Source organism: Muntiacus reevesi, chromosome 7 (genome assembly GCF_963930625.1).
Source record: "Muntiacus reevesi chromosome 7, mMunRee1.1, whole genome shotgun sequence".
NCBI classification, from domain to species: Eukaryota; Metazoa; Chordata; class Mammalia; order Artiodactyla; family Cervidae; genus Muntiacus; species Muntiacus reevesi.
Window position 1 is genome coordinate 32,842,573 of NC_089255.1, and position 25,814 is coordinate 32,868,386.

A 25,814-nucleotide genomic window follows, 5' to 3' on the forward strand; every position below is an offset into this window, starting at 1 on the left:
TATGTCAAGACTGTATATTGTCATCCTACTTATTTAACTTATATGCAGAGTTAAGTGAATTGAAAGTCACTCAGTTGTGTCCGAATCTTTGCGGGCTTCCCAGGTGGCGCTAGTTGGCCAACTGCCAATGAAGGAGTCATAAGAGACAAGGGTTCGATCATTGGATCCAGAAGATTACCTGGAGAAGGGCATGACAACCCACTCCAGTGTTCTTGACTGGTGAAATCTCATGCACAGAGAAGCCTGGCTGGTTATAGTCCTCGGGGTCACAAAGACTAGGACACAACTTAGCATTTGAGCACGGAGCTCATGCAAACTTAGAGAGCAGAGAAAGGGGGAATAATAAATTATAATAATTCTACAAGCCCAGTAAAATTACTGTTTATACTTTGATGTAGCACCCAGTAGCAATGCATTTTAGATTTGACCACAAATGTCTCCTGTTCCCTAGATTTCTTTTAATTATTTTTCATTAGTTTAAGGGATAAACTAACCTTGAATTTTTAATTTTACAAGCCTATGAGCTTTGTCTTAAAACATTTATAGCATATGTAGTATTTTGTTTAGCCAATCTGAACACAGTTATCAGTGATGAAATAATATGGAAGGAATATGAGAAAAGTACCAAGATACAATGTCCAGCAAAAACAAGAAAAACAAGTTCTCCAACCTAGATTAATCAACTGAGATACTAAACTCTTTATTTTTTTAAAAATTTGTCTGTTTTTTAATTGAAGGATAATTGCTTTACAGAACTTTGTTGTTTCTTGTCAAACATCAATATGAATCAGCCATAGGTTTGGCTTAAAAGTGGTATTAGGTGTTCAGGGATTGTTCATTGTCTGTAAATCTGTTTCTTAGCAGGCTGTAGTTGCATAGTTCCTACAAACTACAAAAATTTTTAGACAATCCTTTAATTGGTGAATATATTTCTAGAATTTTATCCTAGGGTCACATTCAGTAATACCAACTATACAGTCCATGGAATTCTCCAGGCCAGAATACTGGAGTGCGTAGCCTCTAGGGTATCATCCCTACCCAGGGATTGAACCTAGGTCTCCTGCATTGCAGACAGATTTTTTACCAGCTGAGCCACAGAGTACATCATGCGAAATGCCGGGCTGGATGAAGCACAAGCTGGAATCAGTGTTGCCGGCAGAAATATCAATACCATTAGTTGTGCAGATGAGACCACCCTTATGGCAGAATGTGAAGAGGAACTAAAGAGCCTCTTAATGAAAGTGCAAGAGGAGAATGAAAACGCTGGCTTAAAACTCAGCATTGAGAAAACTAAGATCATGGCATCCAGTCCCATCACTGTCTGGCAAATAGATGGGGAGAAAATGGAAACAGTGACAGACTTTATTTTCTTGGCCTCCAAAATCACCCTGGATGGTGACTGCAGCCATGAAGTTAAAAGATGCTTGCTCCTCGGAAGAAAAGTTATAGGAAACCTAGACAGCGTATTAAAAAGCAGAGACATTACATTACTGACAAAAGGCCCGCCTTGTCAAAGCTATGTTTTTTTCCCAGTTCAAGTATGGGTGTGAGAGTTGGACCATAAAGAAAACTGAGCACCAAAGAATTGATGCTTTTGAACTGTGGTGTTGGAAAAGACTTGAGAGTCCCTTGTCCTGCAAGGAGATCAAACCAGTCAATCCTAAAGAAATCAGTCCTGAATATTCATTGGAAGGACAGATGCTGAAGCTGAAGCCACCTGATGTGAAGAACTGAGTCATTGGAAAAGATTCTGATGCTGGGGAAGTTTGAAGCCCAAAATAAAATATTTCTTTATCAAAGAACATTTCTTTTTTTTTTCCATCATGCTAAAATAAACTAGTAGTATAATTATTTAAAACTTCTCTTGTTAGATATGACCCAGTCACACACTCAGACCTGTGATTTGTGATATATAATAATTAAAGTTTGGAACAGTTGATAGACTGTAATAATCATTTAACCACCTTTTTTCACACTAGATTATTTATTGGGAACAATACATTTTAAAAAGTTTGCAGACCAATGCTATTTTCTCTGCCTCAGAATTAATTTAGGGAGATGGGACAAAAGGAAGAAATAAGCAGAATCTCTATTTATTTTCTCTACAACTGTCTTCTAGACTTAACTTCTAATTGAGAGCTACAGCTGAAATTATTAATTTATACTGCATCCTTTTGCCTCTGCACACAAAAATTGCTATATTAATCTTAAAGAAAAAGCTAAATGATCTTGAGCAACCATAGAGTAATTACTATACAAGCCTCTTGAGAGTGAAGAGGTCTCCATTGAACATTAAGTATTGGCATAGTTTACTTTTTAGATAATACAGAGGAGCCAATGTACTAAAAGCATTGGATGTATGTTACTGCTATAGACAACTTTTTAAAAGATGAAGATTGTGCAAATGTATGTACATTTTTTGTGGCTTTCATATATTTTCTGCTCTTGTGGAAGATTTTCCACCACCTAACTTGAGGTTATATCCCTATTCCTGTAGTTAATTGCTACTTCTAAAGAGTTATAATCCAATTAAAAAATTCAAAAGTTTGTTAGCCAGAATACTTTTTACCTTTTTACTCTTATCCAAATTTTTAAAAATGTTTTGGCTTTTATTAATTTTAATAACAAATAGTACAAATCTTTTTATAAAATGACCATCTTTTTCTTATGAGTTTGGCAAAAAATTGTTTTATCTTAGGCAAGTTACGTAATCTCTTTAAGCCTTAGTTTCTTCTTGTGGAGTAGAGACAAAATAATGCCAAGTACCTTGAAGGGTTGTTGAGAGGATTAAATGAATTAAATCATGGGTTAACAGACATATATCTATTCTTTTTTAGAGTCATTTCCCATATAGGTGATTATAGAATATTGACTAGAGTTCCCTGTGCTATGTAGTACGTCCTTGTTGTTTATCTCTTTTATATATAGTAGTCTATATATGTTAATCCTAAACTCTGAAAAGGAGTTTTTCTAGTAGAAAATAGAAGATAGTCTTTGTGGGCAGAGGAAATGACATGTACAAAGAATCAGAATTGTGAAATGTCAGATGGTCCTGGAAAGAAACAGGGTAGTAAGTAATCTTAAACAGAAAGTGATTTATAAAACCATGGAGTAGGAACCATGGTAAAATGACAAATCTATACTTGCATTTGTTAGTGCTTTTGTTCATTCTCAAAATTTCTTGTTCATGTAAAGAAAACACTAAGTTTTAGTGAGGCCTAGTTCATTATTATAGAAATTAAATAGCATATCCATAAATAAGAAAGTTGTGATAATGCTTAGTCTTAGAATGTAGAACATTGTTTGTGGATATGTAAATTGTTAAAATCACCTTGGAAAATAATTTTTATTTTATAAATCAGAGCATACATGAGTCTTACAATTCTAGCATCTCTACCTGTGGTATAGGTACCAGAAAAATTCTTTTAAATGTGTATCATGAGGCCTGTAGAAGAATGTTCTTAGCACTGTTGTTTGAAATAGCAAAAAATTAAGTGTTTTATCTTAGGCAAGTTACATAATCTCTTTAAGCTTTAATTTCTTCTTGTGGAGTAGAGACAAAATAATGCCAACTATTTTGAAAGGTTGTTGTGAGGATTAAATGAATTAAATCATGTAAAGTACTTGGGACAATGTCTGATACATGGAAAATGCTTAATATATGTTAGCTGTCAACACTACAAGTGAAAATGAGTGAGCTGTTGCTACATATGTCAACATGAATAAATTTCATGCAAAAAAGTTGAGCAAGAAAAGCAGGTTCCATAATGTCCCAAGTAGCATGGTATCAGTCAAAATCCGGAAACATCTGTAACTAAATATTGTTTAGAAATAGTATTAGTGTGTTAAAACTGCACAGAAGTGTAAGAAATTGGACAATAAACAACTACTTCAAGATAATATTTTCCTATCCAAGTGGTATAGATAGGGGATGCTATTGTCGTATTAATGTTTTTATGTTATTTTGTCTGTATGTCTTGTCTTTATGTTATTATGTGTGTAGCCCTTTATATAAAATATTTCCTAAAAGAAATGTCATTGGTTTGGTGTGTATTCTTCCTTATACTGATAAAATTTTAAAATATCTATTTATCCATCCTTTCAACTTGACAAATAGGATCATGTCATATTAGCAATTGTATACCTAGCTGTTTTTCATTTAGCAATTCTTGTGAGTACTGCATACAGATCTTTTTAATGGCTTTTAGAATTTATCATATATAGATCATAAATTTTTAATCAGTCCCATGGTCATACAGCCATAGGATATTTTCTTTTTTCTTATCTTTTTTTGTTAAAAAAGAGTGCTAAGATGATTATTTGTTTATGTATGTATCTGTATAAAAGTTTCTCAAAGAAGAATTGCACTCTCACCAACAGTACAAAATATTATTTCTCTATACCCTTCCCAGTATAGAGGAGTATTATGTATATTTTCCATCCTTTCTAGTCTGTATAAAAGATTGGCATCATAGTTTTAAATCTTTAATTGAAGTCCACCATCTTTTCATGTATTTATTAAGTTTCTTTTTCCTATGAAATAAGCTGGACTTTATCTTGTATCTCAGTGCTTCTAGGGTGAGAGAGCCCATTTCTATGGATTGCATAAATTGTTTATCTTATGAAAGCTTTCCTCAGACAGTAATGATTCCCTGCCCTCTATTTTCCAGTGTGTATAGGGCTCCCCAATAGAGCTTTGGTAATTGGATACCTTATAAGGATTCTGAGTAGGAAAACCAACAAATTTGCATGCCTAAACTTTCACGAGGCAATCATTTAGAAACCTGCTAAAATAAGAGAGGCAAAAAAGATAATGAGAGCTTGCATTAAGAGAGTAGCTAAGTGGGTATGGAGAAGAGAAAATGGATTTGAAAAACAATCAGAATTTTAGCTCGTTTTTGAAGATTACTTATTTTATTGACCAAAAGAGATGTTCTGCCTGAATCCGAAGGGTGTGAAACAAGGCTTGAACAATCTCTTCAGTTTATTATTTCAGATACAGAGTGTCGGGGGTGGAGGGGGAGGGGATCTACTTAGACTGGTTCATTAGTTAATTGAATTACTTGAATATTTTGATAGAATATAATTGTATTATATTTTAAAATACTATGATTTTACATTAAAATAAAGGGAGAAGTATATACCTAGATTTTAAAAGAAACCCACCTTATAAAAAGTGAACAGCTCTTGAAAATTGGAAAAGCGTCATAATCATACTCAGAATTAGCATTCATTTTATATCCTTTAAATCTTTTATCTTTTCACACTTAAAATAGTGTAAATAAAATTTTATATACGGACTTTTTAGCGTTAAGTAATTTTCCACAAAGTAGATACTATTCATAAGTCTGACTTCAAATGACCACTCATTATGTTAAGTGGACATACCATAATTTACATAACCAACCCCTTAATTTGGGACATTAAAGTTGTTTCTTCATTTTTACTATTAAAAAATTTCCTGAGAAAAATATTTTATGCCTAAAGCTCTTTCCATTTAATACATGTTTTTCTTTACTAGATCAAGTAAATGGTCAAAATGCATACATGTTTTTAAAGCTTTTGATATATTTTATTAAAATTGCTATTCAGAAATGGTTGGCCCAGATTTTACTCCTGTGTGAATGAGAATGACCATTCTCCTATCACCACTTTTTTTTAACTTTGTCAGCTTAACTAATATATCTAAATTTAAACTTCCTGAAAGAGATACAGTTAAGTAATAGAAAAATGCCCTTTTTCTGTTAAAGACTTTCTACAAATGTTAGTTTCTCACAGTTCACAGATAGTATATCCCTTATTGTAGATTGTAGACTGTACATTTTCAAACAGTGACGATTTATTTGTTTTATCAGACTCCTGAAAGATGTTTTAGTTATTTTATTCACTGAGACACATTGAGGTGTATAGCTGTAAATTTACTGTGTAGTATGAAATAATTCTAATAGGTTAATTACAGATATTTTGGTAAGCATTTAATAGTTGAACTAAATCATTTATTACCCAACTATCACCCACATTTTTGTTTAATAATGAAATAATGCTTTTTATATTTCCCTTTAAAAATGCTTTTAATCTAAAAGAAATGTATTTACTGTTTAATGTACAGAATATAAGTATAATTAACCTAAGTCATACAGTAAAACACTGGGTCATGAAACCATTTTATATTTGTTCAGATACACATTTTTAAGTAAGTTTTAATTTACAATTGTTAAATGACTTGTTAGATTAGAATGCAGTAAAGACGACCTGATCCAAATAGTTGTCACCATAAAAAGCATTAATTACTTTATGACCATTCCTGATCCTACGACTAACACCACAGTTTGTGATTATTTATAGTTTTTAATCTCTTTGAGTCTCTCAGCTGACCCTGAGATTTTTAGTACAAATATTGTACCCAGTTTATAATAAAAAGGAATTGTGATTTAGAAAAGTCAGCTGCAAAATTTTATACCCTAGGTGGATAAGACAGGGTTTCAACCTAGGCCCTTTCTCTAAACCTTTTTGTTGTTCTTGTTGTTTTCTTCTATTCAAGTTGTTTATGATTTTTGACAGTTACTTGGGTCATTTATTTTGAAAACTCTATGGAACAAATACATTTCCTGAATTTTTTTTTATTCTTCTCAACTTTTATCATGCATTTTGAAATAATGTTTGCTGGATACCGTTATCTAGCCAACTCCTTTGCAGTAACTGAGCATTGTCATAACACAGGGGACAGCTATTAGGAAAATTATATAAAAATAGCAATTAACTGGGTTTGACACAGTTAGTTTTCAGTAGACAGTAGATTCTCAGATACATTTTTAAAGTTTAATTGACTACTTCCTGATAAAATAGCAGCTTTAATTTTTCAGAGTATTTTCATATATATTATTTCACTAAATCCTTACAATAGTCCATGTAATAAAACTGAATAGGTATTATAATTATTTAATAATTGAAAAAACTGAGTTCCAGAGAAATGAAATGTCACAAAACTACTTGGTTTCAGAGCAAGGGCCATTATGTGCATTTATAAATTTATAATATCTTGCCATTTAATGAGTTTTATTGTTTAACTTTAAAATAAGCCAAATTTTAATGTTTTTTATTTTTATAAAATAGATTGTAAAGGTTTCTCCTTTTAAAAATATTAGCCCTGTTATGATTACTATAAATATTTTATGAGGCAGTAAAAGTATTACTGTCATTTTACTTGGTTGTCACTGTTTCTTCCCAGATAACTGTATACTAATGGGAAAAATAATGGCAATAGTTATCTCATTTCTTAAAAGAAACAAAACCTTTTCAGGACTTTGTGTTTTCTAATGTGCTAAGTTTCACCTATTCAGTATTTATTTCACAGAAATATTGTTTATGAAATTTCAAAGCATTTCATTCATGACTGTCATTGATTGACATATCTCCTTCCCTAAGTCTTGTATATGATTTTAATCCTTCTAAGTAATCCACAAATTCAGGCTAATTAATTCATTCCCTTATTGAACAAGATCATAGACTACTATCTTCCTTCTTTGATCCGTTGTATCATACAATACAGTCCTTGGTACTGTGTAAAAAACAGTTTTTACAGAAAATTTTCAAAGTAACAATTTTACTGATTTGCATTTTCTTCCTTATAATTTCTTCACTTTCTGTGTACATATTACTTTTAGTTAACAGCTTTACTGTAATCAGATATATCTGTCACATGGCATGGTTAGCCTTCTGATTTATCCTATATTGTTTTCTATAAGATGGTCCATTTTGCTCATAAAGTTGAGTTTTTTTTTTTTTTTTTTTTTAATTCCTATTCTTTTATTTTTACATGACTTCATAATGTACATTTGATTTTGGGGAACTGCCATACACAGTGATGGTGCTACGTATTGACCAACATGCTGAATTCTTGCTAATGAAGGTATTTTATTTTGTTGTTGTTTTCATATTCTGGCAACTAATGAGTTGGGGATTGTTCCCATTAGGCAGCTGAAGAAGATACTTCCAGTTCTCTAGTGAAAGATCATCTTTTCCATCAAGATACCGTGGTTACCAGTGAGCCTTACAGAAGCTCAAGACCTTCTCCCTTTGAAGGTCTGAATGCCAGAAGTGTCTACCTGCGAAGCCAAGCAAATCAGGTGAGAAAATAAATAATCTTTTCCAGCATCAGGGTCTTTTCCAATAAGTCTGACTAGAAACCTGATTAGAAGCTTATCACTTTTGTGGATCTTGTTAAAAGAACTAGTTTTTGGTTTCATCAATATTCTCCGTTAATTTCCTGCTTTTAATTTCATTGATTTCTACACTAATTCTTATTGTTTCTTTTCTTTACCTTACTTTGATTGAATCTTCTTTTTCTCGTTTCCCAAGGTGCAGTTCAGTTCAGTCCAGTCTTTCAGTCGTGTCTGACTCTTTGTGACCCCGTGGACTGCAGCATGCCAGGCTTCCCTCTCCATCACCAACTCCTGGAGCTTATTCAAACTAATATCCATCGAGTTGGTGATGCCATCCAACTATTTCATCCTCTGTTGTCCCCTTCTCCTCCCGCCTTCAATCTTTCCCAACATCAGGGTCTTTTCCAATGAGTCAGTTCTTTGCATCAGGTAGCCAAAGTATTGAAGTTTCAGCTTCAGCATCAGTCCTTCCTATGAATATTCAGGACTGATTTCCTTTAGGATGGACTGGTTGGATTTCCTTATAGTCCAAAGGGCTCTGGAGAGTCTTCACCACCACCACAGTTCAAAAGCATTAATTCTCTGGTGCTCAGCTTTCTTTATAGTCCAATTGTCAATCCGTACATGACTATTGGAAAAACTATAGCTTTGACTAGATGGACCTTTGTTGGCAAAGTAATGTCTCTGCTTTTTATTATGCTGTCTAGGTTGGTCATAGCTTTTCTTCCAAGTAGCAAGCATCTTTTAATTTCATGGCTGCAGTCACCGTCTGCAGTGATTTTGGAGCCCAGAAAAATAGTCTGTCACTGTTTCCCCATCTATTTGCCATGAAGTGATGGGACTGAATGCCATGATCTTAGTTTTCTCAATGTTGAGTTTTAAGTCAACGTCTTCACTCTCTCACTTTCATCAAGAAACTCTTTACTTAGCTTTCTGCGATAAGGATGGTGTCATCTGCATATCTGAGATTATTGATATTTCTCCTAGCAATCTTGATTCCAGTTTGTGCTTCATCCAGCCCAGCATTTCTCATGATGTACTCTGCATATAAGTTAAATAAATAGGGTGACAATATACAGCCTTGATGTACTCCTTTCCCATATTGGAACTAGTTTGGTATTCCATGTCCAGTTCTAACTGTTGCTTCTTGACCTGCATATAGATTTCTCAGAAGGCAGGTCAGGTGGTCTGGTATTCCCATCTCTTGAAGAATTTTCCACAGTTTGTTGTGTTCCACAGAGTCAAAGGCTTTAACATAGTCAACAGAGCAGAAGTAGATGTTTTTCTGGAACTCTCTTGCTTTTTTGATGATCCAGCAGATGTTGGCAATTTGACCTCTGGTTCCTCTGCCTTTTCTAAAACCAGCTTGAACATCTGGAAGTTCATAGTTCATGTACCATTGAAGCCTGAAGAGAATTTTGAGCATTACTTTGCTAGTGTGTGAGATGAATGTAATTGTGTGGTAGTTTGAACAATTAAGGTAGAAACTTTGATTATTAATTTTAGATCTTCTTTGCTAAAAATATATTCAATGCTATAAATTTCCCTCTGTGCACTACTGTCATTGTCTCCCACAACATTTGATAAGTTGTGTTTCATTTTTTTTAGTTCCAAATACTTTTGATATATCTTGAGATTTCTTCTTTGACCCTTGTGTTTAGAACTGTGTTGTTTAACTGCTACTCATTTGGGGATTTTCCAGGTATCCTCTTATTGAATTCTAGTTTAATTCCTCTGTGGTCTGAGAACACACATTGTATGATTTCTACTCTTTTAAGTTTTTTAAGGTCTGTTTATGTCCCAGACTGGTCTGTCTAGGTTAATGTTCCATGTAAGCTTGAGAAAATATGTATTCTGCTCTTGTTAGATAAAGTTTTCTTTAGATGTCATTGTATCCACTTGTTTGAAAGTGTTGTTTAGTTCACCTCTTCCCTTACTGATTCTCTGCTTGCTGAGTCTGTCCATTTCTGAGAGAGGGATATTGAAGTTTCCAGCTATGGTAAGTGGTATATCCATTTCCTTGCAGTTTTACCAGTTGTTGCCTCATGTAACTTGATGTCGTGTTGTTAAGCAGGTACACATTAAAGATTGTTATGTCTTCTTGGGGAATTTAACCCCTGTATTTTATAATGCCCTTCTTTATCACTGGTAATTTTCCTTGCTTTGAAGCTCCCTCTGTCTGTACTTGTATTTTCTTTTCGCTATTGGTAGCATGGTATATTCAGAGAAGGCAATGGCAACCCACTCTAGTACTCTTGCCTGGAAATTCCCATGGACGGAGCAGCCTGGTAGGCTGCAGTCCATGGGGTCACTAAGAGTCGGACACGATTGAGCGACTTTACTTTCACTTTTCACTTTCATGCACTGGAGAAGGAAATGGCAGCCCAGTCCAGTGTTCATTCCTGGAGAATCCCAGGGACGGGGGAGCCTGCTGGGCTGCCGTCTATGGGGTCGCACAGAGTCGGACACGACTGAAGCAACTTAGCAGCAGCAGCAGCATGGAATATTATACTTCATTCATTTACTTTTCCTTTAACAACACTAAACTGCTTTACAGATAGTAGGTGAACTCTGTATTAGCAGTAATCCTTATTATATCCTCCTTTTATCTCTTCTATCATTGCTGTCATCCATTTCACTTCATTTGCATATACCTGTATATGTATAGGTATGTAAATATATGCTGATTTTTGAGCAAACCTCTCTCTTAGCTCAGTTAAGAATAAGAAAATTAAAAGTTTATATTATTTTCTCTTGTTTCTCCTAAAATGCTCTTCCATTGTCATATAGATCCAAGTTTCTGACCTATATTATTTTCCTTCTCTCTAAGGAACCTCTGTTAACATTTCTTATAAGGCAGGTCTGCCAGCAAGAAATTTCCTCAAATTTTTGTTGCCTAAGAAAGTCTTTCTCTCCCACTTTTTAAAAACTGATCTTTTTTTCACTTAAGATGTTTTTACATAATAGCTTATACCTCTTAATCCCCTTCCCACATGCTGCCCACCCCTTCCCTGTCCCCACTGATAGCCACTCACTTGTTTTCTGTATCTGTGAGTCTCTTTATTTTCTGTTATATGCAATATTGTCTTAAATTTTTTAGATTCCACATATAAGTGATGTCATATAGTATTTGTTTTTCTCTGCCTGATGTATTTTACTTAGTGAAATAACCCTCCAAGTTTATCTATATTGGTGCACATGTCAAATTTTCATTCTTTTTTCATGACTGAGTAGTATTCCTCTGTGTGTGTGTGTGTGTGTGTGTGTGTGTGTACACACATCATATCTTGGCAATTGTAAATAATGCTGCTATGACCATTCCCTTGTGGCTCAGCTTGTAAAGAATCTGCCTCTAATGAGGGAGACCTGGGTTCAATCCCTGGGCCGGGAAGATCCCCTGGAGAAGGGAAAGGCTACCCACTCCAGTATTCTGGCCTCAGAATTCCATGGACTGTGTAGTCCATGAGGTTGCAAAGAGTTGGACACAACTGAGCGACTTTAACTTTCACATGAATATTGGGGTGTGTCTATCTTTTTGAGTTAGTGGTTTTGTTTCTTTCAGATATTTACTCAGAAGTGGAATTGTTGGATCATATGGTGGCTCTATTTTTAGTTATTTGAGAAACCTTCATACTCTTTTCCACAGTAGTTGCACTAATACATTGCCACCAGTCTCCTTCACTTTTGAAGGATACTTTTATAGGATACATAATTCTAGGTTGGAGGACTTTTTCTCTTTACCACTTTAACTATTTCACTTAACTCTTCTTGTTTACATGGTTTCTGCAAAGAAGTCCATTGTTATTATTTTTTAAAAGTAAATTATTTTTCCTCTGGCATCTTTCAGAATTTTTTTATCTTTGATTTTTTTTTTATAGTTTGAAAATTTTATGCTTAGATGCTTTTCTTTTCTTTTTCATTTTCCTGCTTGATATTTTCTGAGCTGCTTGGATCTGTGACTTGACATCTGACATTAGTTTGGGTAAATTCTTAGTCATTATTATTTCATATATTTCTTTGTTATTTTCATTTTTTTCTTCTTCTGATCATTCTGTCTTGTGTATATTTACAAAATTACACATTTTATAGTTCTTGCACCATTCTTAAATATTCTGTTCTTTTTTTCCCCACTTTTTGTTCTCTTTCCTTTCAATTTTGGAAATTGCTATATTCACATACTCAAAGGTTTTTTACCCAGCCATGTCCAGTCTACTAGGCTCATCAAAGGTATTCTTCATTCTCTTAGTGCTTTTGATCTCTAGTTTTGGGGCAGGTGGGTGGTCGTATTCTTTATTAGGATTTCTGTCTCTCTGTTTGCATTGCTCATTTGTTTTTGCATTCTATCTTGCTTTCTATATTAGAGTGCTTAGCATATTGATCATAGTTGTTTTAAATTCCTAGTCTGCTGTTTCCAGTATCCCTGTCATATCTGGTTCTGATGCTTGTTGTGACATTTCAGAATATATTTTTGCCTTTTGGTGTGTTTTTTAATATTTTTTTTGATTGCTAGACATAATGTGCTGCGTAAAGGAACTGCTGTAAATAAGCCTTTAGTGATACAGTGGTAAAGTGTGTGAGAAAAGAAAGCATTCTATGTTTGTGATTAGGTCTCAGTCTTTAAGTCTAAGGCTTTCCCTCTGGATTGTGCATTTCAATTATATATATATATTTTTCCCCCTTTAGGTGGATCAGATGGTTTGTAATGACTAGGGTTGGGTATATGGCCTCTCCTGACTCTGATGATACCATAGTAGGTCAAGCTGTGGTTCATTAGTGTTTCCTGAGGACAAGCCTTGTTGCAGAGAGTGCTCCAGCATACCTCATAATGGTTCTTCCCCCCTCCGTGCTGGGAGCATGCAGGGATTTTTCTGGTATTTACTGTGGGAACTTGGTTGAGCTGTGAGAGGCAGACTGACAGAAGTTTGGGGACGTCCCTAGGAGTGTTTAACTCCCAGTTGTCTATCCTGAGCCTCCAACAATTTGTCAATTAACAGTTGAGATTTTTTTTTTCCCCTACCCTGACACTGGTTTCCATGGTGATCTCTACTGAGTCTCTGCAGTCTTAGGGGTGGGGTTTGTCCTGTCTTCCTCTCTCATGGATCTAAGAAGAGTTGTTGATATTTTTTGTTGTTATTCTGCTTTTTTTTTTTACTTGTAATTGCAGCAGAATGGCAACTTCAAGCTCCTTACATGCTGAAACTGAAACCAGAAGTGAAGTGTGTGCTACTTTTTAAATTTCATTTTAAATGTATTGAGAAAGATCTGAGTTTCAATAATAAACAGGATGACTCAAATAATGCTTTTTATTAAAACCATTTTGAAAAACCTTACTACGAATAGAATATGGAGTTTTGAAATACACATATATAGTTTCATTAAAAACAAAATAAGAAATGTGTTCTTTTGTCACTTAACTAGGAATTATTTGTATTTTAGATAATGTTCAGTCATCCAGGCCTAGACATTCAGGACAGAAGTATAGAATATGGACAGCGGCAAATGCCCAAGGAATGTGGAGGCCTAAAGTCCCAAAATAAGGTAAGAAATCTTAGTTTTATCCTCTGATTTGGCATGTAACTAATTAACATATAAGTGAAATTTCCAGTCTTTCTAATTCTCCATGTACTTGAATTGTATTAGAGTTATTTTTTAGTGTTATAAACTTACTTATTTTTTATATATACTTCTAAACCTCATTACTTAAATTTCCTCCAGATTTCTGGCTTGAGTCTGGGAGATTGTCACAGTGTGTTTATCACCAATAGGAATTGTTGTAACTTTCTGCATCCATCACTCCACCTTTAGTCCACACATGGAATTTTTTTAGCCACAATTCCAAATATCTGGACAATGAAAGTTTGGAAGTCCGGTCTAAATCATGGGCTTACTTGCAAACTAGTCACTGTGTCTTGTCACACTAGTCACTTGTATGGGTGAAGGGAACGGTCATTTTGATTTATGCCCGGAAGATGTACTTTTCCCCCCTAGCCTGAAACAGCCTACCAGAAAGGTGGAAGAGTATGGTGTGCTTTTCCGTCATTTTCAGAGACTTGTTTAGCCAAACCATGAATACGTATACTTTGTGTTAGTTTTCTAGGGCTGTCATAATAAAATACCACAGACAGAGTGCCTTGAACAACAAAAATATATTTGCTCACAGTTCTAGAAACTGGAAGTCCAAGATCAAGGTGTGGATACATTTGGGTTTATGGCCTTTCTCCTTGGCTTGTCAGTGGTCACCTTCTGATTGTGTTCCTTTTTTTCTCTTCAACACACATTTCTGGTGTCTCGCTCTCTGTGTGTCCAAATTTCCTTTTCTTATAAGGACACCAATCAAACTGGGTTAAGGCCTGCCCCAAGGGCCTTAGTTTAATCACTTTTTTAAAGGCTCTATTTCCAAATGCAGTCACATTCTGAGATACTGGGGGTTGGGGCCTCAACATGTGAAACTGGAAGAAACACAATTCAGCTCATAGTGTTCTACCCTCTGGTCCCTCTTCTCACATGCAAAATATATTCACCTCATCATAATACTCTGAAAGACTTAACCCATTCTAGTACCATCTCTAGGTCCAGTGTGTGCATACTAAGTTGCTTCAGTCTTGTCCGACCCTATGGACTGTAGCCTACCAGTCTCCTCTGTCCATGGAATTCTCCAGGCAAGAATACTGGAGTGGGTTGCCATGCCCTATTCCAGCGATTCTTCCAACCCAGAGATTGAACCCACATCTTATGTCTTCTGCATTGGCAGGTGGGTTCTTTATCAGTAGCACCACCAAGATCTCATCTAAATACCATCTAAGTCAAGTGTGAGTGAGACTCAGTTTGATTCATCCTGAGGCAAAATTCCCCTGGGCCCTTGAGGGAAGTGGCCCTACTCCCTTGGTGATAGTGTCATTCCTGAGAATTTTCCAGGGCTTCAAGTTCTGGTTCTATTTTGTTTTTAAAATTACACTTCAGTTTATCACTTTCCTCTCATATTTTACTATAAACAGCAAAGAGGAACCAGGCTGTATCCTTAGGTCTTTTCTTAGAAATTTCTGCTAAATGTCCAAGTCCATCACTCACAAATTCTGCCTTCCATGAAACACTAGAATACAATTCACCTGCATTCTTTGCCAGTTTATAACAAGGGTCATCTCTCCAGCAGCGTCCAACAGTGTATTCATCGTTTCCATCCAGGATCCTCACCAGAAACGCCTTTAACGTTTGTGTTGCTACCAAGCTTTTCTTCACGATTACCTAGGCTTTTTATAACACACACCTCAAAACTCATTCAGCCTCTACCCATTATCCAGTTCCAAAGGCATTACCACACTTCTGTTAGCATAGCATCCCACTCCTTGCTACTGAAATCTGTATGAGTCAGGGTACTCCAGAGAAACAGAACCAACAATATGTATATATATAAAGAGAAAGACATTTGGTTTAAGGAATGGCTTATGTGATGTTGTTTAGTCTCTAAGTCATGTCCAACTCCTTTGCAATCCCATGGACCGTAGCCCACCAGGCCCTTCTGTCCAGGGGATTTCCCGGGCGAGAATACTGGAGTGGGTTGCCGTTTCCTTCTCCAGGGGATCTTCCCAGCCCATGGCTCAAACCCACTTCTCCTGCTTGGCAGGTGCGTTCTTTCCCACTGAGCCACCTGGGAAGCCCTCTCTATCTGGGAGGCCCTACTCATATGATGGCATAGGTACATATTCAAAATCTTCAGAGTAGGCTGTCATGCTTGAAGCCCGAGCAAGAGCTGTAGTCTGTATCCAAAGGCAGTCTCCTGGCAGAATTCTTTCCTGCTCTTTCTTGGTCAGTCTTTGTATTATTAAAGCCTTGAACTGGTTGGATGAAGGCCACCTATGTCATGGAGGATAATCTGCTATGCTTATATAGTCCACCCATTGAAATGTTAATCCAGGAAACATCCAAGAAACATCTTCACTTAAACTTGCAAACTAATTGACCAAATATCTGGGCACTGTGCCCCAGGCAAGTAGGCAATAAAATTAATCTTCACTGTTGTTATTGCAATTTTCATCTCTTTCATTTTTAGGTCCCTTTGAAATCAATTCGACATGTCAGCTTTCAAGATGAGGATGAGATTGTCAGAATAAACCCTCGCGATATCTTAATACGTCGCTATGCAGACTATAGACATCCCGACATGTGGAAAAATGACCTGGAGAGAGATGATACTGACTCCAGTGTTCAGTTTTCTAAACCAGACAGTAAAAAATCAGACTATCTGTACTCTTGTGGGGATGAAACTAAGTTAAGTTCACTCAAAGACTCTGTGGTATTTAAGACACAGCCTTCCTCATTAAAATTTAAGAAGTCAAAACGAAGAAAAGAAGATGGTGAACGTTCTCGCTGCGTATACTGCCAGGAAAGGTTTAATCATGAAGAAAATGGCAGGGGAAAATGTCAGGATGCTCCAGACCCTATTAAGAGATGCATATATCAAGTTAGTTGCATGCTCTGTGCAGAGAGCATGTTGTATCATTGTATGTCAGACTCAGAGGGAGATTTCTCTGACCCCTGTTCATGTGACACTAGCGATGACAAGTTCTGCTTACGATGGTTAGCCCTAGTAGCTTTGTCTTTCATTGTACCATGTATGTGCTGCTACGTCCCTTTGAGAATGTGCCATCGTTGTGGTGAGGCGTGTGGGTGCTGTGGTGGGAAACATAAAGCTGCTGGATGAAAGCATCCAGTGCCGAAATGAGCTTAAAATCTTTGTGTCCAGGAATTAGCTAACTTGGATTTGTGGAAGCTTTTGGCAAGCATTATGCAGTCTTGCCTGGTATCCTTGGGGCCACACGTGGAGGAAGCAGAACTCATCAGTTCTTGGCATTTCACAAATGCTCGCCATGCCCTTTTCCCTGGAGTGCATGGCATGTTTTGTTACAGGTTGTCAAGAATATTTTCAAAAGGACACCATTTCTGGTTATTGGCAATATAAAGTGAAGTTAAAATATGATCCAACTAAAAGGGATTAAATTTTTTTGGCATTTTTGTATATTTATGCATTAGGTGATGGGACCTTTAAAGGTTTGAATTCATTAAGATATAAACTAAAAGTGCACTAGGGGACAGTTGGATTTCAATCTAAGAAAAGTTAACACTTGGGAATTGTAAGAAGTAAAACAAGTGCAACTAAATCATTTATTAGTTGTTTTTTGAAAGCAGTTTTATGTATAAATAACAAATGTTTATATTTAACTAAATAAAAGGTACGAATTATTACATATAAAGCTTTTCTTCCCCTTCCTAGTTCTGAAGTAGATGTACATATATCTACTGTCACATTCCATATATTTTGAATATTTTACTCATCTAGTTAATAACATTTTTATTCCATGTGAATGATTTTATATTTTCATTGTCATTTCCCTTTGGCTACAGTTTATATTGAGTTATATCTGTACATTCTGGTAATCTAAAATCCTTATAAAATATTCTAATAGCCTTGAGTGACCAACTTTTTTTTTTTAAGCACAGATGTAATTGTCTAATGTTATGATGGGAACATAACACTTATTTTTATATAAAAAGAGACTGAGTAAACATTATAGAAAAAGTGAGGTTTTGGGTTGTTTTGTTTTGTTTGTGGTATTCAACCAGCAAGTTGTTTTCTTTCAGAATTTCCTCCTTTCAAAAAAGTATATTGCATTTACAAATGTTTTACAAGGTGAAAAGTGCAACTGGATAGTTAGTCAAACAGTTTCCTCCTGAGATTTCCACTTATCATTCTGCTAATCCAGAATATGTTCAGCTGTGTTAATAATATTTTAGCTTAATCCTCAGTGCTTATTATCACATAACAATGATAACTTTTCTCGTTTTTATTTTATAAACTGACCAGAAGCAAAATTATGCTAAAGAGTGTTTTAAACTACCCCAGCAAACTATTTAATCCAACATCCTGAATGAAATATCTTGTATGTTTAAATTTATATTCTCTTGCAGAGCATTGTCCTACTGGATGTTTTATTTGCAAAGTAGTTGCATAAATGTTCCACCAAGCTGTTTGAAGTACTTTGGGGTCAAATTGTCTTTTTTTTTTTAAGTGTTACATTGAAACTCTAACCAAGTAAGGGGTTCCTAAAGAACATTCCCTTAAAGGGATAAAGTTGAGAAGTGTGCCTTTTTTTTAATGGCTTGAAGTTTCAGAAATGATCAAAATTAAAATCACACTACTGTTTGAAGCTCATTTTCTATGCAGGTTTTAAAATGTCATTTACATAATCATTCTTTTTACATATCACACTGAAAAGCTTGTGTTAGCTTTTTTCTTTTGCCCCAGATCAAACTGAACAATGTACATAACACTATCTGTCTGTAAAATACTTTTTTTTAAGAAAGCATTTATATTTATATGACAGCTTGAACTGACAACATTGTGTATATAGATCATCTTGAAGTATTATTTCACATTGAAAAGAAGAAAAATATATTGATAACTATAGATGTTATGAAGAAGAGGTTATTTCTAGTTTTGTACTAAAAATCAATTGGTTGACTAAGTCCAAAACATGACACCGTAGCAGCAGTTTTAAGTCTTATTTTTACTGTTTATATATTTGGATGCTGCTACACCAGATGATCTTCATCCCTGAAGTTTTCAGCTAAACTTGGTTTCCTAGAATAGACTGTTAACTTTCAAAATTACTTTTTCTTGATAAAATGGAAATACTGGTTTTCCTTGTGACTGAATTTTCATATTTGTAAGTGCTGAGGTTATAATTCAGGTTTGAGCAGGTGTGAATAACTGAAGAAAATAACTTGCTGGCTACATAGGAAAATGCTGTGGAAATGAACTGTGTATATACTTCTGGGAAGAACAAATTTAATCATTTCTTCTGTTGAGCACTAATCAGTATAGTGCAACTCCTGGTTCTGTACTGTATTTTATATGCAACATATATGCTTTAATATTTTAATGTTTGTGCATTAATATTTTCAGTGTGTTTAACCACTTTGCTGCTAAGATCTTTCCGTCCCATACCCAATTTTTCCTTTACAATTTTTAAACAAGTTTCTTCATTAAAAACTATGGTGATGAAATGGTTTTCATTTTACCTTGAATCTTTATAGTTTTAACACACCAAGGTTCCAAAGCAGTCTAGAAGGCTAACTCATAATGTTACCTGAATCCCTTATGTGGAAATTTTCTCATGAGTAAATTAAAATTATTATGTGAAAACAAACGAATAGGTTAAGTTTCTCATCCTTAAACATGTGTATAGATATGTTTAGGAGCATTTTCTCAGTCTGCATACAGATTTGACACTGCCAATTGGCTTGTCCTCTAAAGTCGTTCTTTTCAGTTTTAGTCTGATAGTAGAAGCAAATGGCTAAGCAAAACTGTTTAAGTAATAGTAAATACTAAAAGTGAAAACGAGAAGGCTTTGATCTGATGGCTTATTCAGAATTAATAATTCTTAGATGATTTTCCTCTGACTTGACAGGGGAATCACTTGATTTCTGAAGAAGTGCGAGGTATGTAACTTCAGCACCACCTGCTGGATGATTTATGGACCATACGTGAGGCGACAGTTGGGCTCTGGTTCATCATTACTGCCAGTAAAGGGCTATTTAAGGGGCAGCCACCTCCAAATGGAGAAAGCAGGAATAAGAAATATCTCAAAAGAACTGTAAAACCAGTCTTTTCCCTAATGTGTCTTATTGGTCCTGAAAGATTTTAAGCACTTTTTTTCTTACGTATCCTGTTTTAAATATTTACCAATATTTGGAACTGGCAATCAAACTTAATGGATGTGCCGAAGCATTTATAGAACCAATTCTTTTAACTTGTAAAAGCCATTGCTAAAATGGTATTCTTTTCCTCCCATTACCAGACAGGGAGAACTTTTTAGAAAAAATAAACGTCACTGTATTTCATCATGACAACTTCAGAGAGTGTGTGTGTCTCTGGGATAATAATTGGGCAAGGGTTAGAATTTAAAGGGGAAAACTTAAAACTACCTATTTTCATTGGTTACTCAGCAGTGCCTAAAATGAACTTTTGAAGTAATACAAATGCACTTTCAATTCATGTGTATAGTGCCATCTGATATCTTGGGTAAGTCTTGCTTTTGCTTTTTCTCTCCCCAGCCCCTCTTAAGTGAACACCACAGAGATGATTCTTATTATTTATATGTCTCCAAAATGCAGGAAACATGTACTTCCCGCCAGATTCAGAGAAGCTTAAGGATGTTTATTTTATGGAAATTTACTTTAGGTTTTGTGATACACTTTGGAATATGTGTTTTAAGATTGGGTGTTTTAGTTTAGTCCAAAGAGACATTAAATAAACATAACATTTTACTACATAAAAATTTGAAAGCTTGTTACCTGGAAAGCATAAATTCTTAACTAAATATTCTCATTCTTGATTTCCAGGATCACATATCTAAGTATATGGGGAAGCACTAGAAACTTGCATCATTGTTGCACTAAAAAAAAAAAAAGATTGGTCTATATGCCGCAATAGCACCGTAAGGTGTTTTTCAGTGAGTCAAAACATCTAAAAAGAAATCACAACCTGAGGTAATATATATAAGCCAAAAAAAAATTTTTTTTTAAAGGGCTCTAAGGTATTAAGGTACTGTTTGCCTAGCAGCCAGGTGGTTATAAAACTTTCATATGCTTTGATACACTGATGTTAGCCATTGTTCCTGAAAGCTCCTTAAATTGCATAAGTTGCTAGATTTGAGATTTTTCAAGAATAATCTAGTTGAAAGCCTTTGTATTAAAATACACATAGATTTTTGTGAACATTGCCAGTATGTAGTGTCATTTGCTTTCTATTTTTGACCTCAAAAGTGCCTCACTTGTATATTATTTCCATTAAAAGCTTGACTGCATTCTTTCTAATAAGCAATGAAAAGTTGTTTTAACTCATGCCATAATGTATCTCCTTAGATATAGTTGACTAGCTTGACAGTTTTGGATATATAATGTAAATATGCATATATAAGTTTGTAACTGTTTTTGTTACATCATACCCATGTAATTGGACATATCAGATGATATCATAAGAATTTGTTTTAATTACCTGATTAAACCTATCATGAAATATAAAAGGACTTTTTCTTACTCTTCTAGACATTAACAAACTATGAGATAATAATTCTTAAAGGAGAAAGCACTAATAGAAATGGGAGTTTTTGATCACAATTTTAAGGTGTGTTTTAACTGAAAGTTCATGTGTAGTTCATTTTAATGACTTATTTATTCAGTCATGATTGTATCCAGATTTATTTTGTAGTTTGTTACCTGATACATTATTTGATTTTGGAACATGTTACAACTAAGTCTGGATTAACTTCATGAAATGATGTGTGGGAAATTTTTAGCCCACAACTGTTACTCTTTCACACACACAGACACACACACATATATCATAATATCAGCATTCCACTTAGTACTATAAGCAAGAATAAATGAAAAATTATTAGGACAGTGTTCAAAAAATCATAATGTATTTAAACACCAGAATAACTTTTGAATTGCTTTATTACATTTATATTTATTTGAAAAATCAAGAATTAGCTTTATACCTCTATCATGAATTACGAAATACATGTGTTTATTTACAGGTTTTCAGATTTACTTTATATTCTTCACATCAAATTAATACCCACAAGTAAGTAGAATGGTTTTTACACAAGAGGAATTGAAACTAGGGTTTCTGCTTGACTGTCAATATAGTGTCAGGCGCACAGTGGTTCTTAAAGAAAAATCAGCACCAATAATATAAAAGCAGGAGTCAACTCAAAATTTAACTACTCTTAAGATTTGCAGTTTTAGAGGCATCCTTAAAATAATGACAAACTATATTCATAATAAAGTCTAACAAAATCATAGTTGAAGTGGTGTTTTCTTTTGTCTAGCAGTCTTAATCTTTGCTACATGATGTTTTTAATTGATCACTTTTAGTTCTCAAATAACCCTGTAATGTAAGTATTATCCTCATTTTACTAAAGAGATTTAAGCTTCAAGAGGTTAAAAAATGTACGCAAGATCAAATTAGAGGTACCAGGTTTGAACTGTCTTATTCCAAATTCCGTGCTTTTAGTCACAGTGCAATTTTTTGTTTTGTTAAAGAGTCACAGATGTACTTGATAGAATAATCATTGTTCTGTTAAAAAGAAATTTTACTTGAGCTGAACAATATGATTATTTGCCTTAAAAGACAAAACCTGTCTTTAAACCAGAATTGTGTTTAGTATCAGGGCTACTTCTTACATGTGGTGAAGAGGTTATGTCCTGCCTTCCCTCAAACTTATTTCTTACCTGGAAATAATACAATATCCAAGCAGCTGCATACACTTTGGGATGAAAGTAAGATAGGAAGAATTCCATTTCCTATAACAGGAGAATAATGTCTCTAAATCTCCAAATCTATGAAGGGAATGTCTCTTCTCCAAATCTATGAAGGGAAGATTTCATGGAGAAGAAATTTCAATAGTGTATTATAATTCTTTTTGAAATTCTTACCCAGAATGACCAACAAGCTTAAATGTGTGTCTTTCATCAGAGGAATCCATGGTGTTGCACTCTCAAAATTTAAGAGAAAACAAGGTTGTATAAATGTAAAAGCTCCCAGCTGGTTAAGTTCTTAACTAAAGTTCTTGTTAAGTTATCAAAGTAAAATATACAGATAGCCTGAAACCCCAAAGTTCTTAGAAAGAAATAGGGGTCCAAATCAAATTACTTAAGATTACTGAAAAAAACTGAGTTCAATGCCATTTTAGGGCTGGAAGACCCCTAGAAATTAGTACAGTACTCTTATTTTACAAATGTAGGAACAGGTCCAAAGAGGTTACCATGTTAGTACAAGGTCAACTTCTTTAGTAACCCAGCCTGCACTAAACTTAAACGTTGAACTTCCAACTGTGTGTCTCTTGCAAGCACCTTAAATTCGGTAAGCCCAAAACTTACCCCATTCCTTAAACCGTTTTTCTCTCTTCTGCCTTACTGGATGGTGATATCACTGTACATCCAGGAATCTAAGCCAGCAACCTGGTCATTGTCTTTAGTCTCTCATTTTCCTTTCTGTTTGACCATCGTCTCGGTTTTCTGCAGCTCCATGTCCTGAGGGTCCTTCAGATCTGCTCATGTGTCTCTATCCTTTACTGCCACTGTCGTAGTAGAAGTCACTTCACACTACTGATGCTGAGGCTTAGTCATTGAATCACCTGAACATCTTTGTTTTTAACAAAAGATTGATAGTAATGTAAATATGATTAGAAGGTAAAAGTAGACTGCAACAAAATGGTGATAAGTTGAGATCTTCTGATTGAGATATCCCAAATTTAGACAGTAATTTGTGTAGGATTGAGGAATCGAATGATTGTGACTTGAAAGAATACTTAAGCACCTGAAACCAACTGGGGAACTCCGAGCAATTTGATCAAGTGCAAATATGATAAACTTCAAATTGTATATTCCCCTTTCCTTAACACCCATTCCCTTTTTTCATTAATATATGCTTGTTTCTTGTGATGGTGGTTTTCTGAGAGCCTTGGTGAAAGAAAGTCTGTTACTGGAAACCTTTGGAATCTTATTGCTGATAATATATAAGTAAAACAGTAACTTCATGATCAGGTGAGCCCATATTCTAAAAGTTTTCTTTACTTTTTACAACTCATTTTTACCCTAAAGCAACATCAAAAATAGCCTTCATGGTACAGATTCTTTTTCTTTTGAATGTTTCATCTCCAGACCAGGCCAGTTGTTTCAGTGATGTTGGGGAGGTGTCATTTCATGTAGTCAGAGGCTATGTAAGTTTTAAATAGGAAAAGAATTATCTAGGTTGAAGGAAGAGCAAATGCAAAGGGTCTGAAGAGAAAGGAGTTTGGCTTACTGAAAGAACACCAGGCTAGTTGGACTAGAGGTGGCAGAATGAGGAAACTCATGAAAAGAGGTAAAGTCAGAGTACCAGGCACCTGATCTTGTACCTTGGAAAACATGGGAAGGAGTTCAGATTTTATTCTGAGAGTGATAAAAATCCACTGAAAGTTTTTGAGCAGGGACATTTCATGATCTGGCTGCTATGTGGCCTTTTTTTTTTTTTAATGATTAATAAAAGTTTTTGTTGCTTTATATCTACTATTCTCTCTCCAAATGAGAGTTTTTATTGTAATTAGCCCATTTTTGCTTCAGAATTATATATTGGATGTGTTGAAGAGAGGGGCAGATCAACTGACTCTTAGATCTGTGGAGAAGAAGCATGTCTCAAAGAAGAGAAATACACAGGCCATTTGGAGATCCAGGACATTAAGCTGGATGCATCACTGGTATGGTACTTAAGGTTGCCTCACTTGGAAATGGATTGATTGTATTCTTGGTGTGGTTAGAAAGGATAAAAGGAATAACTGATGACCTGAAATATGTGCTTCTCTACATCTTCAAGCTTCCCCTGGAGGTAGGTTGAGGCCACAAGACTAATTCTAGCCAGATGATTTGAGGGGTCGTGGTGTGTTTCCTATTTGGGGAAGGCATTTAAGAACCAGTGTGCCTCCTTTGTCTCTTGCTCTGCTGAGGACTTTTTGAAGTCCATGGAAAACTGGTGTAACACAGTGAAGAAAGACCACCTGAACTTCTTCAGACTTCAGTAAGAAATAAACCTTTATGTTAAGGTACTTTGGGGGCTTTATTTATCTCGTTTTCTTTCAGCAACATATTTTAACATGATCTAAGTTGTAATCATTTTCCTGAATCATTTTAGAGCGTTGATTCAATTTTGGCCAGTGAAAGCAATTAGAAAGTGAATCACTATTTGTACAATTTGTGTTAGTAGACCATTAATCTGTTCCCATCCTCACTAAATAAATCCTAATAAAAGAGTATCTGTCAAAAGAAGCAGGACTTTGTTAGCTGTCTTAGGTTGTTTATGTGACTTTGTCTAACACTGAGTACAGGAAAGAGTCATGCTGGATATAAAGCTGAAGATTTTTAAGTTTACTTCCATATCCCCAGTGGCAATCCCTGGGGATGAATGAAATATAATCAGACTTTATCTTATGAAAGCTCATATGTCACGTCAGAAAGTTTAAACTTTATTCTAATGATTATAAAAATCCATGAATGGCAAGGGGGATGCCATGATCAGATTTACATTGCTGAGTGGTTATTTTATTAACCAATATTAAGGAGACTCCAGGATGAGCAAGACAGACAGGTTACCTGCTTTCAGGGAGCTTTTATTCTAGTTCAGGGAGAGAGTGTTCAATAAACAACGAAATCAGAGAGTTGCAAGTTACATACCTGGGTGGTCAATGACATCTCAAGACAGCTTTTGAGATGAAATCCAAGTGTCAGTAGGCAACCAGTCATGTGAAAATTAGAGAAAAGTACATTCCAGGAAGAGGGAACAGTCTTCTGGTAGAGACTTTTGGTATTCCTATCTGACTTAGTTATTCTTGGCACACAGGAGGACACTCTTCTCCACCATCTTGCAGGTGGGTGGGGTTATGGACGAGTTCTGGAAAATGGAATGTGAGAGGAAGTGATATAAATAATTTTCAGACTGATAGAAGACCCTCTAGTACCCTCTTCCTCTGCCATAGCAAACATGGGTAAAGCCGCATATTGAGATGACAGAACCTCGAGACTGAGGCAGCCTGAATGACTGAGTCCTTTCATGGA

At 35.1% G+C, this 25,814-nt stretch overlaps 1 protein-coding gene across 1 annotated transcript in view; it reads left to right on the top strand.

Annotated features, from left to right (window-relative positions):
- SPRED1 (sprouty related EVH1 domain containing 1) overlaps positions 1–20,069 on the top strand; it is a 114,164-nt gene extending 94,095 nt beyond the window's left edge. The window contains exons 5-7 of the mRNA XM_065940461.1: positions 7,974–8,126; positions 13,599–13,700; positions 16,210–20,069. Of these exons, the coding sequence (XP_065796533.1) occupies positions 7,974–8,126; positions 13,599–13,700; positions 16,210–16,860 (906 nt within the window). The 3' untranslated portion in view covers positions 16,861–20,069. The remainder of the gene's footprint in view (positions 1–7,973; positions 8,127–13,598; positions 13,701–16,209) is intronic.
- The last annotated feature ends 5,745 nt before the right edge of the window (positions 20,070–25,814 follow it).